This window comes from Colobus angolensis, unplaced genomic scaffold (assembly GCF_000951035.1).
Source record: "Colobus angolensis palliatus isolate OR3802 unplaced genomic scaffold, Cang.pa_1.0 Scaffold131, whole genome shotgun sequence".
Classification (NCBI taxonomy): domain Eukaryota; kingdom Metazoa; phylum Chordata; class Mammalia; order Primates; family Cercopithecidae; genus Colobus; species Colobus angolensis.
Window position 1 is genome coordinate 6,516,151 of NW_012114364.1, and position 19,273 is coordinate 6,535,423.

The 19,273-nt window shown below is 36.1% G+C and overlaps 1 protein-coding gene across 2 annotated transcripts in view; it reads left to right on the forward strand.

The window, feature by feature from the left end:
* The window catches only part of TMTC2 (transmembrane and tetratricopeptide repeat containing 2), a 460,161-nt gene that overhangs the window by 262,007 nt on the left and 178,881 nt on the right, over positions 1 to 19,273 (forward strand). For both annotated transcript variants that reach the window (XM_011934133.1, XM_011934134.1), the window contains exons 5-6: positions 18,074 to 18,159; positions 18,615 to 18,799. In XM_011934133.1, coding sequence (XP_011789523.1) covers positions 18,074 to 18,159; positions 18,615 to 18,799 — 271 coding nt within the window. The remainder of the gene's footprint in view (positions 1 to 18,073; positions 18,160 to 18,614; positions 18,800 to 19,273) is intronic.

Here is a 19,273-nt window from a genome sequence, read left to right on the forward strand (position 1 = left end):
GTTTTTTTGTTGTTGTTGTTTTGTTTTGTTTTAAAGAAAAGTCAGGGAAATAAGACCAGTAGCCTTACTAAATATAAAAGTGGAGTGAATAGAAAAAAGAATAGAATCAAGTGCTGCTGAGTGTGTTTGCCAGTTTTCTCTTGATTTGGCACCTTGATACCCAAACCTCCACCATTCTGTCCACATCTCTCAGCCCTTTTTCTCCATTCTTCAGCCTTATCTACCAATTTGGCTCCTGCTTTCATGACTGAAGCCACTAAATGATGCCTATGGCAATGAATTGATCCTCATTCTCTGTGACCCTTGAGTTTAGTGAAGGGGGCCATTCCTTTTCTCCACCAAAATTAAATCAACAAATGCAACTTTAGAAAGATTGTTACAGACCAGGCTCAGTGGCTCACATCTGTAATCCAGCACTTTGGGAGGCCAAGGCAGGAGGGTCACGTGAGTCCAGAAGTTCAAGACCAGCCTAGGCAATATAATGAGACCTTGTTTCTATTTAAAAAACAAAAATAGCCAGGCCTGGTGGCAGATGCCTGTATAGTTCCAGCTACTTGGGAGGCTGAGGTGGGAGAATTCTTTAAGCCCAGGAGACTCAGGCTGCAGTGAGCCATGCTTGTACCACTGCACTCCAGCCTGGACAACAGAGGGAAATCCTATCTCAATTTAAAAACAAACAAACAAACAAACAAAAATACATTGTTATGAATAGTGTTTTTCTTCTAATTCTGAACTATTCAGGATAAACCCACAAATGGATTGTTGCTAAGTTGAAAAAATCTGTTCCAAGCAAAAAAATATATATATAGCTTCAGACTTTTCATTTTTGGAACTCATCTTCCTTATTTTTAAGTTAGAAACTGCTTGTATGACCTAACACCTATTCCTGCTGGCCCATAAGATACATGATACCTTTTCCCCTTTCATAATTTATTGCTTTAACAGCAGACTTTCGTTAGTGCACTGCTGTTAAGGGACAAAGAAAACACCCACTTTGTTGAACATTTATGTTTAAAGTGAGTACATTGCACTAAATCACTGTGTGCCCATGGGGACATCTCTAACCCAAATTATAACCATATCTGTGATGGAATCTTGCCGTGAAGCTTTTTTTTCTTTATGTAATTTTTTTGAGTGTGTTGATTTCTGTAGAATTCTCAAAAGCTTTTTTTTTTTTTTTTAAATCCTTTTTTCTTCCCTCTGCCTGAACAAACTTGTTTAAGTTAGGTTTTCTTGCTGTGGACTTCCATGGTATATCATACTATACCAAAGCATTCTTAACTCATCCTTGGTGCTGCTTTTTAAATAATTTATCTTTTCTACTCATCATTAAACCTCCATTATGGTAGTTTCAACATATGTTTTGAATGAATAAACAAGTCAATCTGATTACATTGAGTTTTACTGAGCAAGAAAGGTTTTGGCCTATGCTTGTATTCCAGCGTAGGAGTTCCTCTGCAGTGATTACACACTGTCCAACTGATAGGTGTTTATTCTCTAAGAAATTACATAAAGATTAGACGTCCATGTTGGATAGCACCTGTAACTAGCAAAGAATACATAGTAAATCACTATATAGGTTTAAAGTTAAATCATTTGTGGTTAGTCCTTTAACTTGTGTTAGATGCTTTTCATTTCTTAATTTTGTTTGTTTTAAATCAAAATTCTCCCAGAGGATGAAGGAAATACTTGAAAGAGATTTGACTGTGATTCCAGAAGATATATATGGACTTACCAGAGTCATATTTGTTTTCATGGGAAAGATAATGGGGAAAGGGGAAAAGTTGGTTTTGTTTTGTTTTGTTTTGTTTTTAATTAAATTATCTGGCAACCTTGTACTTGGGAGGCAGCTCAGTGAAATACTTCAGAGCATGTCTTTGGCTTTAAACAGACTTGGCTTCAAATCATTCATTTATTGGTCCTGTGTCTGACCTTAGGCAAATTGTTTAATCTTTATTCCTCATCTGTAACTTTGGGTTGAGTTGGTGTTAATATAGAAAGATTAAATAATATAATGTCTAGAAATTCGATCTATGAGAATAAAATCTGAAGAGTTTGTTAGCTGGTAATTTTATTCTATTTCTTAATGTTCCCTGACTGTGCCAATTTGGGGCTATGTCTTAACTCACTGGCAACCACGTCCATGAAGAGGAGTGAGTCCAAAGCACAAAAGTAACTCAAGGAAACCCCTTTATAAGTGTATTGTTTGTAATACATTTCTTGGTAAAATAGAGGTTAACTGTTATTGGAAGGCTGCAGTTTATCACACGGTGCAAATTCAGGATGTTTATATGTTGGGAAGTGCATGTATAAATAAGAAAAGAAGAGAAATTCGTTGACTCAGATAATGAGGAGGCAGTGTGTATATGAACCAGAGAGAAAGGGCGGGTATTCATACTTAAGCTAAAAACAGGCACCTATTCCCAGTGTTGGTGATTTGAAGTCTGATACCTCTGAATTTGAATTTCATCTTGAGTCTTGCCAACTGCATTATCATGGACCAATTATTTAAATTCTCTCCCTTCATTTTTAGACTCTAAAGTAAACAGAATAATAATTTCTATTGCTAATTGTAAGGGTGGAAAGAAATAATACGAAAAATTTAAACCCCCAAGTATTAATCTTTATTACTTCCTGTTGAGTACTGTTTTTAAACTAGGAAAATATATTCACACCTATTACTTTGACATGTGGAAGAAAATATAGTCTTAATTTTATATTCAAAAGATAGGTACAAAGTAAATTATGCATATATTAATATACAATGTAGTTCTCCAAATCCTAGATGCAGCAATAAACAACTAGCTGCATAGATTTAAGTTACTTAACCATTTTGATCTTTGAACTCTTCATTTTAAAATAAGATTGATACCTTTATGGGTTCATTGTGAGAAATACATAATAGTTATAAAGCATCTTTTTCAACACCTGTCACAAAGGTGGTAATGGACTAATGTGGAATATAAAGGCTTATTTAGATGTCATAGTCCATGTTCAATCTCAGGAGAAGCACCTTTGTAATGAATGCTCCATTTAATCAAGACTTCAAAAAATTTTAAAGAAATGATACCATAGTGAGGATATGTTTCTCTTTCTTTAGACTCTAAGGAAAAACTCATATAAAAATTATTTTGAAAAGCTGCAACTTGTTGTTTCTCTACTAATGTTAAAGAGTAACATTTTTGGCAATCTAACTGAAGTACTTAAAAAGTCATTTAGATCGAATGCCCACTGTTTCATATTTGAGAGGTTAGAATTTAAAAAAAGAACTTCTTTATGAAAGAGGGTGGCATTATTGTACTTTATTTAGTTGTCCACGTCTAAACAACATTCAATTTAGAACAAATAATTAAGTTTGTGTGAAAAGAAGGATACCAGAGACGGTGCTTAACTATATTTTCTGGAACCTACTTGGCAGTTTTGTGACACAAGTGGCACACTCTGAAACAGGTTTCAGCTTTGAGGACCTGTATGATAGAACCGTGTGCCCTCATTTGCCTAGTTTATGGGTGACATGGTGGTGGTTTTTTTCTCCATCTCCTTTTTTCCGTTTTTCTTAGTTCAATGAAAGTATAGAGCAGGGAAACAACTTGCCCAATACCCTTCCCACCAGTGGAATTTAATTTTTTTGTTTTTTTTTTTTTAAACGGAGTCTGGCTCTGTCGCCAGACTGGAGTGCAGTGCAGTGGCACAATCTCGGCTCACTGCAACCTCTGCCTTCCGAGTTCAAGCAGTTCTCCTGCCTCAGCCTCCCGAGTAGCTGGGACTACAGGCACACACTGCCATACCTGGCTTTTTTTTTTTTTTTTTGGTATTTTAGTAAAGACGGAGTTTCACCATGTTGCCCAGGCTAGTCTCGAATTCCTGAGCTCAGGCAATTCTCCCACCTCCGCCTCCCAAAGTACTAGTATTATAGGCGTGAGCCACCACTCCCGGCTGGAATTTAACCTTTTAAAGAAGAATATATATTTTAATTTTGCTCACAGTACATGTGGCAAAAATCACATAGAATATCGTAGCAGTATTTTAAAATATGTATTCAATTATGCCTTTTGCACCAAGCATGTTAAGCATTTTTCTAATAACTCTAATTAAGCGTGTTAAGCATTTTTCTAATGCTTTTTTCTAATAACAGTGATACCTGTGGCCACTCTGATGTCTAGGAGCTTAATTTAAGAGTTCCAATTTCATACACTTATTACATTCTCTTTTTTATTATTATTATTATACTTTAAGTTCTAGGGTACATGTGCACAACGGGCAGGTTTGTTACATATGTATACATATGCCATGTTGGTGTGCTGTACCCATTAACTCGTCATTTACATTAGGTATATCTCCTAATGCTATCCCTCCCCCCTCACCCCTCCCCACAATAGGACCCGTCACTTTCAGGCACACCAATCAGATGTAGCTTTGGTCTTTTCACATAATCCTATACTTCTTGGAGGCTTTGTTCATTTCTTTTTACTCTTTTTTCTCCACACTTCCCTTCTCACTTCATTTCATTCATTTGATCTTCAGTCACTGATACTCTTCCTTCCAGTTGATCGAGTCAGTTGCTGAAGCTTGTGTATTTGTCACATAGTTCTTGTGTTATGGTTTTCATCTCTATCAGTTCTTTTAAGGTCTTCTCTGCATTGATTATTCTAGTTATCCATTCATCCATTTTTTTTTCAAGGTTTTTACTTTCTTTGCACTGGTTATGTAGTTCCTCCTTTAGCTCTGAGAAGTTTGATCGACTGAAGCCTTCTTCTCTCAACTCGTCAAAGTCATTCTCCATCCAGCTTTGCTGACAATGAGCTGAGTTCCTTTGGAGGGGGAGATGTGCTCTGATTTTTTGAATTTCCAGCTTTTCTGCACTGCTTTTTCCCCCTCTTTGTGGTTTTATCTGCCTTTGGTCTTTGGTGATGGTGACGTACTGATGGGGTTTTGGTGTGGGTGTCCTTTCTGTTTGCTAGTTTTCCTTCTAACAGTCAGGACCCTCAGCTGTAGGTCTGTTGGAGTTTGCTTGAGGTCCACTCCAGACCCTGTTTGCCTGGGTATCAGCAGCGGAGGCTGCAGAAGATAGAATATTGCTGAACAGCAAGTGTTGCTGTCTGATTCTTGCTCTGGAAGCTTTGTCTCAGGGGTGTACCCTGCTGTGTGAGGTGTGAGATGTCGGTCTGCACCTAATGGGTGATGTCTCCCAATTAGGCTACTCAGGGGTCAGAGACCCACTTGAGAAGGCAGTTTGTCCATTCTCAGATCTCAACCTCTGTGCTGAGAGATCCACTGCTCTCTTCAAAGCTATCACACAGGCGCATTTACCTCTGCCGAGGTTTCTGCTGCTTTTTGTTTAGCTATGCCCTGTCCCCTGCAGAGGAGTCTACAGAGGCAGGCTGGCCTCCTTGAGCTGCGGTAATTATTTAATTTTAATTAACTATTTTAATTCTAAGTTTTATTCTTGGCAGTTGACTAATCTGGTTATCACTCAAAACCAGAAAGTTCATGCTTTGTATTTATTCAGATGTACTTAAAGGAAGTTTTGATTAAAATTTCTCTATGAAAGCTATATTTGATGTTACATATTTTATAACATATAAAAATACACACACGTATTTATGGGTTTGTTTGTTTGAGATGGAGTCTTGCTCTGTTGCCCAGGCTCAAGTGCAGTGGTGCAATCTCGGCTCATTGCAACATCTGTCGCCTGGGTTCAAGTGATTCTCCTGCCCCAGCCTCCCTAGTAGCTGGAACTACAAGCGCATGCCAGCATGCCCTGCTAATTTTTGTGTGTGGTATTTTTTGTTTGTTTGTTTTTAGTAGAGACGAGCTTTCACCATCTTGGCCAGGCTGATCTCGAACTCCTGACCTCAGGTGATCTATCCACTTCAGCCCCCCAAAGTGCTGGGATTATAGCCATGAGCCACCACACCTGGTAGCATTATACATTTTTAAAAACATGAATAATGCATATGGCATTTTGTCAGTTGTGAAGAGGTTGGTTGGCAAGTGATAAGAAACCAAAAATAACAGTTGCTTAAACTAGTTACACATTTTTAAAATCTGACTTATAAAAGGGAAGTCCAGAGATATGCAGTCCCTGCTGGTTGAACATTTTTATCAAGGGTTCAGTTTCCAGGGCTTGTTTTAGTTTTAGTTTGACCTCTACCTCCCTCAACACAGGACTTCTACCTTACAGCTAACAGCAAAGAGGTGGGGTAAGGGAGGAAATACTCTCACTCCTTTCAGGTTATTCCCTAAAGCAGTGCAGGATTCTTGTGCTGCTCGTCACATGACCAAACCTGGCTGCATGTTTGATCGTGGTTCTTTTTATGTTTTCAGTTCCAGCACAGTGGCTAGTGTTTATTAGGTACTTAATTCCTAAGCTCTTATGTCTCTCTAAATTTTGGAATTACTGTAATTAATTCAAGTAGTAGCGACCTATTTACAGTAAGTGAATTTAAAAAGGATTTTGAATTTAATTCCATTTATTGCCAGTGTACTCACTTGAAAATTTTGCCTTATATCTGTTTTATCAAACAGGATTTGGGAGCATTTGTGTTTTATGAGTGTACCATGCTATTAAATTATCAATTCTGTTGAATGATGGAGATTAAAGATTTATTTTTCCAAGTGTCATATTATAAATGTTGCCTAAAACTAAGCATAATTCTTGAAAAAAGTGAGTAAATGCATCTGTAATCATATTTAACCGTTAAATTATGTAAAATCACATTACTAAAGCCATTAGCTAAATAAGCAAATTTGATTAGGAAATTTGGATTAATGCAAAGTTCAAATATGACTGCAACCAATGTTGGTTCATTTCAGTTTGCAAATTTCAAATTGCATGAATAACCTTAGGAAAAAATGTGAATATCTAAAGTTTATGTATTATCTCTGAGGGAAAAAAATAAATAAATAAACCTTAGTTTCAAAATCCTTACGTGTGTTAAAGGACGATCAAATGAAAATTCAGAAACATCTTTTAGTTTAAAATGAACATATTTTTTAAATAACTGGACATTAAAAATATTTTGTGAATCATTGCCTGTATACGTTATCTGACTTATTTTGAGTAAGTATTCTTTTTTGTCCAGGGAATAGCAAAACTATTACTGAAACTCATTCTTGTTAATATAGTCCTAATTTTCAGTCGTCTTAGTTTTTTAGTTTCCCAAATGCTTCCAACATCGATGATGTCATTTTATTTTCATGAAGCCTGTTATTATTGCTATTGTTAGGTCAACAATGCTATCCTCTGTAACTCTTGAGTTTTCATACACATGGCTTGATCTGTCTGGAATGCTGTTGTCTGCGTTCCTGACTTGGTCCTTTTTTTTTCTCGTCTTCTCTAGGAATTTCACCTCAGCTGTTCTCTTGGGTAGGTGTTCCTTTCATGGGTTCCCAAAACACCTTACACTTTATCATGACCCTCTTTACACAGTATTGTGATTGTTTGCTTATCTGTCTTCACCATGAGACAATTCACTGAAAAATTATGTATTCATTATTTGGTAAGCTTGTTGTCACTGCTTAATGTATTTTAAGAGTGCTGCACATTGCACTTTAATGAAATCAAAGCAAGAAAGAAACTGTTTCTCCTTCAGTATTTCCCTGGTTTTGAAGGTGTATAAGTCCATGTTAAGCAGGATCCTGTTTCCCTTGCGCATTGCAGGGACATCAGCTTTGTTACTGAAATATGTACTCTTGAAAAGCATACTTTCATCTCCTAATGTGCTTTATTCATACCCACACTTGAATCTCTCAGATTTCAACCACTTTTCAAGACCTTTGTTAGAACAAGAGGCAAAAGGCCACTTTACTTAAGGATTTGGATGTTTTGACAGTTCTATCTAGAAGGCAGTCTTACTACAAAGAGGCACTGACAGTTTGGTCAGATGCATTGTCAGAAGTAGGAAAGGGCATGCTTTTCTTTTTAATTTTTAGAAAGTTTCATTTTTCTTTTACCTTTTTTGTGAAAATCGTAGAAATGGTAGGTTGGACTTTTTAATGAAAAATAATTTAATCCTTTTAATTTGCTTTCATGTAGTCTGTCTTCTTGTATAGTTGGTGTGTGTGATTAGAAGAGACACAGGACTTTATTTTCTGAAGAAATGTATTGTAGTTAGTTGATAAGAAATTCTAATCATGGTTTTTCAACTTTAGTGCTGTTGACGTTTTGGACTGGGTTATTCTTTGCTGTAGAAGACTGTTCTGTGCCTTGTAAGATGTTTAAAAGCATTCCTGGACTCTACCCACTAAATGCCGGTTACATTCCCCAAGTTGTGACAAGCATAAATGTCTCCAGACATTGCCAAATATACCCTGGGGTGAGGGGTGGGGAAAGTCACTCCTGATTGAGAATCACTGTGCTAAATAAATGTTCCTCTTCTTTCTCTGTCAATGTTTAGGATCACCTAGGGACCCATATGTCTATTTACATTTAATGTTTGTGTTCAACTCTGTCCAGTCCACTGTTATTATGGGTTTGATTGTTCTTCATTAATCAAGTGTCCAGATTATTGTGATTTCATAAAGTAGTATCTTAGACAAAGACAGGGTTGTTAGGGGAGATGGGAGAAAAGATGGGCAAAATGTTCCTAGGGAAAAGAAATACTACACATGCAGTATTACTAGAACATGTGCTCATGATCAGACAAAAAATGAAAAAAGGCTAAAAGGATTTAAAAGAGAACATTTTGTTATTATTATTATTATTTTTTTTAAGTAATGTGATTTTCTAGAATTTAGGTCCTAGAAATAGCAGTAGTTCATATGTCCAGGTGCATTTTCTTTCTTTGACAAAAACAAATACTGATTCTTTCTCTTTCCCCAATTATTTTTTTCTTCACTGGCTGCTTAATTTCACTGTCTGTTGTTCTAAAAGATAAATCATTAGAGGAGAAATCTGAGAAGGAAAATATTCTTTTAAAAATGCTGTAATATATCCATCTACACATAGATATACAAAATTGACCCTACTACTTTTAATTTAAGAGACTGGAAGTGTTTTTTTTTCAACTTCTCCCCCAAAAGGCACTTTAAATTCACACTAATATATAGCATGGCCTGATTTTCTTAATTTCCAGGCAACTCTGTATGATATGGACTTACTGCCATATTAAAATATGTTCTTCCACTATGTCAACCTTATGTGATATCCTTGAGTTCTAAACACGGAAACAAAAGAATGATACCTGCTACCACAAAAACACACTTAAGTATATAGCCCATAGACCCTATAAAACAACCACACAATAGAAACTACAAAGCAAAAAACTAATAACTTCATGATAGGATCGAAACCTCACATATTAATATTAATCATGAATGTAAATTGTCTAAACGCTCCACTTAAGAAGCACAGAGTAGCAAGCAGAATAAAAAAAAAAATGTCTGCTGTCTTCAAGAGACACATCTCACACATAATATGACACCCACAGGCTCATAGTAAAGGGTTGGATAAAGATGTAGTATGCAAACAGAAAACAACCAAGAGCAAGAGTCACTATTCTTCTATCAGATAAAACAGACTTACTTTGTTTATTTGAGACGGAGTCGATGTCACCCAGGCTAGAGTGCAATGGTGTGGTCTCAGCTCGCTGCAACCTCTATCTCCCAGGTTCAAGTGATTCTCCTGCCTCAGCCTCCCTCCCAAGTAGCTAGGATTATAGGTGCCCACCACCATGCCTGGCTAATTTTTGTATTTTTAGTGGAGGTGGAGTTTCACCATGTTGGCCAGACTGGTCTTGAACACCTGACCTCAGGTAATCCACCCACCTTTGCCTCCCAAAATGCTGGGATTACAGGCATGAGCCACTGCACCTAACCAGGTAAAACAGACTTTAAATGAGCATAAGTTTAAAAAAGTACAAAGAAGGGCATTCCATAATGATAAAATGTTCAATTCAACAAGAAGACTTAACTGTCCTAAATATGTATGCCTTCCATATTGGAACACCCACATTCATGAAACAAGTACTTTTATGCCTACAAAAAGACATAGCCACACAATAATAATGGGAGACTTCAGCACCGCACTGATAATGTTAGATCACTGAGGCAGAAAACTAATAAATTCTGGACTTAGATTCGACACTGGACCAACTGAACTGATAGCTATCTATAGAATACCAATAAACCACTCAATATACATTCTTCTCATCTGTACATGGAACATCACCCAAGATCGACTACATGCTTGGTCATGTAATCGATGTGTAATCTCACTAAATTAAAAAGAAAACTGAAATCATACCACCCACACTCTTGGACCACTCTTGGAATAAAAATAAAAATCATTTCCAAGGAGTTCTCTCAAAACCACAGTATTACATGGAAATCAAGCAACTTGCTCCTGAATGACTTTTGGGTAAACAACGAAATTAAAACAGAAATCAAAATGTTTTTAAGTAAATGAAAACAGAGACACAACAATCTAAAGTCTCTGGGATACAGCAAAAGCAGTGTTAAGAGGAAAGTTCATAGACCCAAACGCCTCCCTCAAAAGTCTAGGAAGATTTTAAATTAACGATCTAACGTCACACCTAAACTAGAAAAACATGAGCAAGCTAACTGCAAAGGCAGAAGAAGAAAGGAAATAACAGAAGTCAAAACAGACCTGAATGAATTTGAGACCCCAAAATTGAAACAAAGTCAGTGAACCCCAAAGTTGGTTTTTTTAAAGGATAAAGAAGATCTACAGACCACTAGAGAGATTAACAAAGACAAAAAAGAGGGATGATATTTGGTTGGTACAGAATACAAATAAGCACAATCAGAAATAACAAAGATGACATTACAACTGATCTCAAAGAAATATAAAAGATCCTCAGAGATTATTATGAATGTTTCTATGCACGCAAACCAGAAAATCCAGAGGAAATGGATAAATTCCTGGTGTGTTTCACAAGATTGAACCTGGAAGAAATAAAAACACTGAACAGACTAATGCTGACTTTAGAAAATGAATCAGTAATTAAAAAAAAAAAAAAACAAAAAAAAAAAAAGCTTGAACAGACTAATGCTGACTTTAGAAAATGAATCAGTAATTAAAAAAAAAAAAAAACACAAAAAAACAAAAGCTTACCTACCAAATAGCACTGGACCAGATAGAGTCACAGCTAAATTCTATCAGATGTACAAAGAGCTGGTACTAAAAAAAAAAAATCAAGGAGGAAGGACTCCTCCCTGACTCATTCTATCAAGCCAGCATCAACCTGGCAAAGACATGAGGAAGAAAACCAGGCTGGGCACAACGGCTCATGCCTGCAATCCTGATACATTAGCAAGGCAAGGTGAGAGGATCGCTTGCCCTCAGTTGTTCAAGACAAGCCTGAACAACACCGCAAGATCTCATCTCTACTGAAAATCACAAAGTTTACCTAGGTGTGGTAGCACACACCTGTAGCCCCAGCTATTGAGGCAGGAGCATCACTTAAGTATGGAAAATGAAGGCTTCTGTGAGCTATGATCACAACACTGTACTCCATCCTAGATGATAAAGCAAGAGTCTGTCTCAAAAAAAAAAAAAAAAAAAAAAAAAAAAACTAAAGCAAACTGCTGACCAATATCCCTAATGAACATAGACACAAAAATCCTCAGTAAAATACTAGTAAACTGAAATTGTGCAGCACATTAAAAAGGTAACTTGCCACGATCAAGCAGGCTTCATTCCTTGGACGCAAGGTTGGCCAACATGTGCAAATCAAAAAATGTGATTCACCACATAAGTAAAATTAAAAACAAAATTTATATGATTATCTCAGTATATGCAGAGAAAACTTTGAATAAAATTTATCAGCCCTTTATAGTAAAACCCTCAAGAAATTAGACATTGAGGGAACAAACCTCAACATATTAAGAGCCATCTTTGACACATCCACAGCCAACATCATACTAAATGGACAAAAACTGGAAGCATTCTCTTTGAGAATTGGAATAAGAAAAGATGCTGACTGTCACCACTCCTATTCGACATAGTACTGGAACTCCTAGCCGGACCAATTAGGCAAGAGAAAGAAAGAAAAGGCCTCCAAGTAGGAAGAGAAGTCGAACTAACTCTTTACTGATGATATTGGTCTATACTCAGAAAACCCTAAAGACTCTGCCAAAAGGCTCCTGGAACTGATAAATGACTTCAGTAAAGTTTCATGATATAAAAATTGATGTAAAACAGTCAGTAGCATTTCTGTACATGAATAATATTCAAGCTGAGAACAAAATAAAGAATGCAGTCCCATTTACAATAGACATACACACAAAAATAGGAATATTTCTAACCAAAGAGGTGAAAGATCTCTACAAGTAAAACTATAAAACACTGCTGAAGGAAATCACAGATGACACAAACTACGGAAAAACATTCCATGCTCATGATTTGGAAGAATCAATGTTATTAAAGTGGCCATACTACCCAAAGCAATTTACAGATTCAATGTTATTTCTATCAAACTACCAATGTCAGTTTTCACAGAATTAGAAAAACACTATTTTAATATATGGAACCAAAAAAGTGCCTGCATAGCCCAAGTAATTCTAAGCATAAAGAACAAACCCGGAGGCATTGCATTATTCAACCTAAAACTCTACTATAAGGCTGCCATACCCAAAACTGCATGGTACTGACACAAAATCAGACACATGCACCAGTGGAACAGAATCTGGAATCCAGAAAGTCTCACATCTATAGCCATCTGATCTTCGACAAATTTCACCAAAATAAGCAATGAGAAAAGGCCTTGCTGTTCAATAGATAGTGCTGAGATAGCTGGCTAGCCATATGCATGAAATCAAACCGGATCCCTCCTTTTCACGATATATAAAAATTAACTCAAGATGGATTAAATATTTAAATGTAAGTCCTCAAACTATAAGAATCCTAGAAGGAAACCTAAGAGACACCATTCTGGACATAAGCCTTGGGAAAGAATTTCTAACTAAGTCCTCAGAAGACATTGCAACAAAAACAAAAATTAACAAACAGCACCTAATTAGAGTAAAGAGCTTCATCATAGCAAAAGAAACTATCAACAGAGTAAACAGACAGCCTACAAAATGGGAGAAGATGTTTGCACACTATTCATCCAACAGAGGTCTAATATCCAGAATCTATGAGGAATGTAACTAATTGAACAAGGAAAATACAACGCCATTAAAAACAAAACAAAACAAAAAAAAGAAAGATATGAGCAGACACTGCAAAAGAAGACATGAAAGCAGCCAATAAACATAAGAAAAAATGCTCAGCATCACTTATCATCAGAGAAATGCAAATCAAAAACCACAGTGAGGTACCGTCTCACACCAGTCAGAATGGCTATTATTTAAAAAGTCAAAGAAACAATAGATGATGGTGAGACAATGAATACTTACAAAAATAGTGTGGAGATTTCTTCAACACCTTAAAACAGAACTACCATTTGACCCAGCAGTCCTATTACTGGCTATATACCCAAAGGAAAATAAATCATTCTATCAAAAAGACACCTGCACTCACATGTTCATTACAGCACTAGTCAAAATAACAAAGCTGCGGAATCAATCTGGGTTCTGTTAATGATGGACTGGGTAAAGAAAAGGGAGTAAATCACCAGGGAATACTACACAGCTATAAAAAGTATATAATTCTGTATTTTGCCATAACATGCATGCAGCTAGAGGCCATTACCCTAAGGAGATCAATGCAGGAACATAAAACCAAATACTGCATGTTCTCACTTGGAAGTGGCAGCTAAATATTGGATATTCATGGCCATAAAATGGCAATAAAATACCCTGGGGATTACTAGAGCAGAGAGGGAGGGGAGCAATGGTTGAAAAATTATCTAATTGGTACTATGCTTGGTACCTGGGTGATGGGATCAGTTGTACCCAAAACCACAGCATCACTCAATATATACATGTAACAGACCTGTGCATGAACCCCTTGAATCTAAATTAAAATTTTAACAAATATGTGGGTGTCAGGTTTTTTTAATTTAAAAAAATGTTTCATGTGTTCCTGTTTTTCATATACATAGAAACCAGAAGATTTGGACATGAACTGCATGTAAACAAACTATGACATTTTTAAACAGTCATGACAAGTCATAAAAAGCCTTTAGTATGAATGATTTATTAAATTACAGGTCCTCATTTATATCCAGACTACTAGGCTTGAATTTTGGCACCTTGTTACCTGTTGTTTGACCTTAGGTATGCTACGTACTTTTTCTTGCCCAAGGTTCGTTATGTGCAAAATGAAGAAAGTAATAACATCCTACCTCTTAAGATTATTGTTGAATAATAAATTAATGTATGTAAAATGCTCCATACATTCTAAGTGCCGAATAAGTTTCTCTGCCACTATCATTATTATTATTGTAACTATTGTAACATGAAGGATTTCTGTCTGTCTATCATGTTATCAGTAAAATAAAAAAGGTTTTTATCAAGCTGGAAAACAACACTAACAGAACCCTAGTCGTAACAGTGCTAGAACTGGCCCAAATTTATCCAGAATTTCCAAAATGACACCTGACTCCTGTTCATTGTGTCAACACTAATTAACATTATATAAAATTTGGAAGGTTTTACAGCAAAAAGAAATATAACTGAGCACACATGTACCTGGAATTGAACTATTTCATCTCTTTTCTCTTTTTCTTCTAGAAAGAACATTAGATTTAGTATCAGAAACTGCTCTAATTCTGGCTATGCCTCTTATTAATCATAATAACTAGAGGGAGTTGATTAATTCTCTGAGCCTCTCTTTCTCCCTTTGTAATGTGGAGCTGGTAACTCTTTTTACTATGGCGTGCTTTCAGCATCTGCCAGTATTATTTGGACTCCAGACTTTTCCTTGTCCATTCCTGGGCAGGGAATGGACTGGGCAGTGGTGGTCCTCTGCCCTCTAGTACAGTAATTTTCTACACCCTTTGTTTTCTTATTTGTCTCCCTCAGTAGATTTTGCATCCATAGGCGAGTGCAACTCTGTTTTGTTCACATTTGCAACATCCTTTCTTGGACATAGTTAATGCTCAATTAAATCCTTAGCCCATAAGAAATCAGTCACAATAGTCATCTGTCTTAGACTCACTCCATTGCTAACTTTATTCAGATTATGTAGAGGATGATGATATTCTAATTCAAAGACTCACAGTATATATATTCCTGGAAATGACTTGCTGAATTCCTCTGAGTGACTAGGATCCGCCCCCTCCCCACAAGAATAAAGCAGGCAGAACATGTTTGTCCCAGTGTGGTTATTACACTATTTATCTTTTTTGTTCGTCTTTGTATATTTTATGAATTGGAAAATGACAGGAAGATAGTCTGTCAACATTGGGAATCCCATGAGGCTAAGTACATCAGTTTTCAAGGTTTATGAGCTTTAGGTACATTGTCAGAGATATGTGCTCATTCCCTTCATGTTCATTCCATCTAGCCTAATAGCATAATTGCCCTTTAGGATTGTAATTATGTGGAGACTAATTAGTGGGCTATTGCGGTTATTCAGGTGACAGATAAGATAAAAGAGGCTCTGACAGAGCCATAAGATAAACCTTGAGGGGCAGAGTAAAGAGCCTTAGAAAATAAGAATAGGTGGACTTAGGAGACAAAACATGGAATTGTGAGGATAAGTGAAGACCTAAGAGTGATAATCAGGTTTCTCATTTTAGCAACTGGAGTTTGTGTTAAGTACAAAGATTTTTACCCGATTTTATTTATTTCATTTATTTATTTTTCGGTGGGAGATACTGATTTCATAGTTTGGAGGTATTGATGTTGAAGTTTCAGTGAGCCTCTATCTTGATGTGGCTCAGCTTTTGAAAGCAGATCTTCATGTCAGGAGGGAGATCATTTTTTCAAAATTGTGAGCAGACAGCATATACATGAACCACATTTATGCATGATGTCATGCAGAGACTCTATTTATCCATGTAGAGTATTTATTTATTCCTAGAGACAAGTACAAAATCCTGTAAAACACCAACTGCTTTTAAAGGAGTTCATGAATAAAGAGACATTTTCTTTTTCATTCTGTGTAGGAAGTTCTCAAGAAGACTGGTCTCTCAAGAGCCCAGGACATACAGAATTTTAGGAAGGAAGATGAATTCAGTAGTCTGAGGTGTAGTAGTTGAGTGGAGTTTGACATAAGTGTACTATTTTGGGGGTCTGATAATTGGTAGAAATTTAATAGGACATTTCAGGGGAATTCTGGGAAGGGAATCTAAACAGGATTTAGGGGTAAATGGGATTGGGAAATTGGTCATACACACCACAGACCATTCTTAAAGAAAATCTGGTTTTGAAAGGAAGAACAGTCATAAGCAGTAGTTAGAGGTAGATACAAGAAAGAATAAAGGTTATGCGGGTATTTTCTTCTCCTGTGTCTAAGAGGTACATGAACATTTTTGTAATCTTAAGAAAACTGTATGATAAAAGCAGCTGAAGATATTGTGACAAAGAGGGGTTGATTGAAGGATTTTAATTTCTAAAAGAGCTAGAAAAAATAGAATTAAATATCTAGGTGGTATTTCTCCCCTCGTGCCCTTAGCCTTCTATCAAAGGAGATGTACCTCTTTATCTGAATTTTTTTTTTCTTTATCTGAATTTTAAAGCAAAGCCATGAAGACATTTAAGGTTGTAGATAAGTTTCAGAAGTTAGCTAATATGTATGTGTTTAATTAATGGGAAAGCATTATGTTAATAAAATTATTGTCATAAAGAATATTCCTTTTTAAAAATTTGTTCATCCTCTCTATCAATTTTGCCCATGTTTGAATAAAACTGACCATTTCCACAAATACTTGACTACTGCGGGAAGCTTTATTCTCTCTTGTTCCTAGCAGCAGACAAGTACATTTGACAGCATAGCATATTAATTTCATGATCAAATTAACTGTTGTTCAAATTTTGTAATAGAAATATATATATGTGAAAGTGATCTTAATGTGTTTGGGAATTCTTTATTCAGATGACTTAGAGCAACTATGAGAAATAATGAAGTTGTTAATATATGCTTTTGACACAAGTGAGCATTCTGTAATTTTAAATATTTTCTCAAGATGCTTATTAAATAATGTATTTTAAAATGCTTAACAGGATAAGTTTTTATTAGCAGCCTTCTCTTTTCTCTGACCTCCGTTTTACCAGCCTTTCAAAGACCTCAGCAGCTGCCAAGTTGAATCTGTAATTTGAGATGATAACAGCAGTATTCAGGCTCAATAGATGTTCGGAATGTCTGTAAGATACTTACTGATTACAAGAGAATGGGGATAGGCCAAAAAGCCCTCTGTGCGAGCTTTTTGAACTTAGTTCAATTCTCCAACACCTTGTTTTCATAGACATGCCTGTAATTGATTTCATTCGGTCATGAGGGTGGGTTCTGGCTTGGCTGAGATGTTACATGCAGTTACTACCTTAGCGCCTTCTAAGAAAGCCTATGGATTCTTGGGGTCTGCAGAGAAAGATGTTTTTTTAGAACTGTGAACTGAAATTTGCACAGTGTTCTGAAATCCAATCTTATTAAACTAAATCCAAATATCAAGAAAAGGATGATGTGGATAGCTTTCAGTCTTTTTTGTTGTTCTTTTTTGGCATCTGATTAAACTCTCTCTTTTTGCTATTGAGCCAGACTACCTTTTTCCTTTCAGGCAGCCAAGCACCAGTATTTCCCAAGTAACACAGCTAGTGAGAGAGGCGTCTCATGTTTCCATATATACATATCTCACTGCCTTAGACAAGTTTCCTTTCCGAAGTGATGGGAAAATGTGCATGCTCCAAGAAGAAATCCAGGTGGTTAGTAATTCTAGTGGGAGAGAAAAGACGGCTAGAAAAGGGGAAAGTTCAATGGTGGTTAAAGGCTTTTAGAAAATACCTCATAATACTTTCTAATGCAGCACAAATGCAATTGATACCTACCCAGTATTTTCCCTCCTGAGGAATCATTTCCTTATATTTAGAATTTATTTTTATACTACCAGGTTAGCATTTTTACTGCGTTGTTAACCGTTTTTATTTTTGGAATATAAAATAAAAATTTGTGGTTTTATATATAATAATACAGTCCTTTCTCTAAATTTCTGTTTTCCTCATGCAGAGGGCTACTTCTCCAGGAGAACAGCAGGTTTTCAGAAGCACTACATTATTATAAATTGGCCATTGGGAGCAGGCCTACCCTGGCTTGTAAGTAATATTCAAGTTTTTATTTTTTTATACCTCTTTCCATATTTGAAAATTAACTGTAATTTACAGCCTCACTGAGAAAACACTTGGTGCTTTTATTTCTGAATACTTGCTAATCAAATTATGAACCTCTAACAGTTATATCTTTCAATTGCATCATACTTTGATGTCCATTGATCATTTAAAAAATTATGATAGCTATAACTTTTACTCAACTAGATTTTAAGCTTAAAATATTTGGAAGTGCTTGCTGGCAGAGACTATTTCATATGTTTTGCAGTGATATTTGCAGCTTCTACTACCGTTATTGATCCCATGAGTATTTGTGTCTTAAGTACTTTTTTCTTTTTTAATGAGCACTAAACCATAGAAACCAAATTGAAACAAAGAAAACTTTATTTTATTCAGAGTGTATATCATCTTCTCACACTTTTGTTTCCACTTTTCCCCCTCAGCTGCATATTTAAATACCGGTATCATTCTAATGAACCAAGGAAGGACGGAAGAAGCCCGACGGACATTCTTAAAGTGTTCTGAGATCCCAGATGAAAACCTAAAGGACCCTCATGCACACAAGAGCTCTGTTACCAGTTGTTTGTACAACCTGGGAAAGCTGTATCATGAGCAGGGACACTATGAGGTCTGGCCAATGCCTCTCTATCCTTTTCCCTCCCTCTTGTTCGAATCTAGTCACAGTGGTTTCTAACCTACAGCCTCTTTTCAGAGCCTGTGTCCTTTCAACAACTAATATGTATACACATTAAACTATTGTCCTTTGAAAAACTAATACATGGTGACATTAGAAGGGTTTTTTGATCAAATTTGTTTAGAAAAAGCTTCTGCTAAATAAAAATTTAATAGATTTCTTTCCTGTGAGTTTCTCAGAGCAATTATGGTGTGTCAATATGTATTGTGATTGTTCAAGATTGGGGAAATAACATGAAATGTTTCTCGAGCTAAAGCTCACCATTTCTTTGGTTTGATGATCCAAGACACAGTTTCTAGAATTGTTGACCTATAGCCAGTGTTTGAGGTTCTAAAAAATACTTTCTTTGTATTTTGCATGTTAAGGAAGTGATTTGATATAAATGCCACCCATTTATCTTAATTCTTT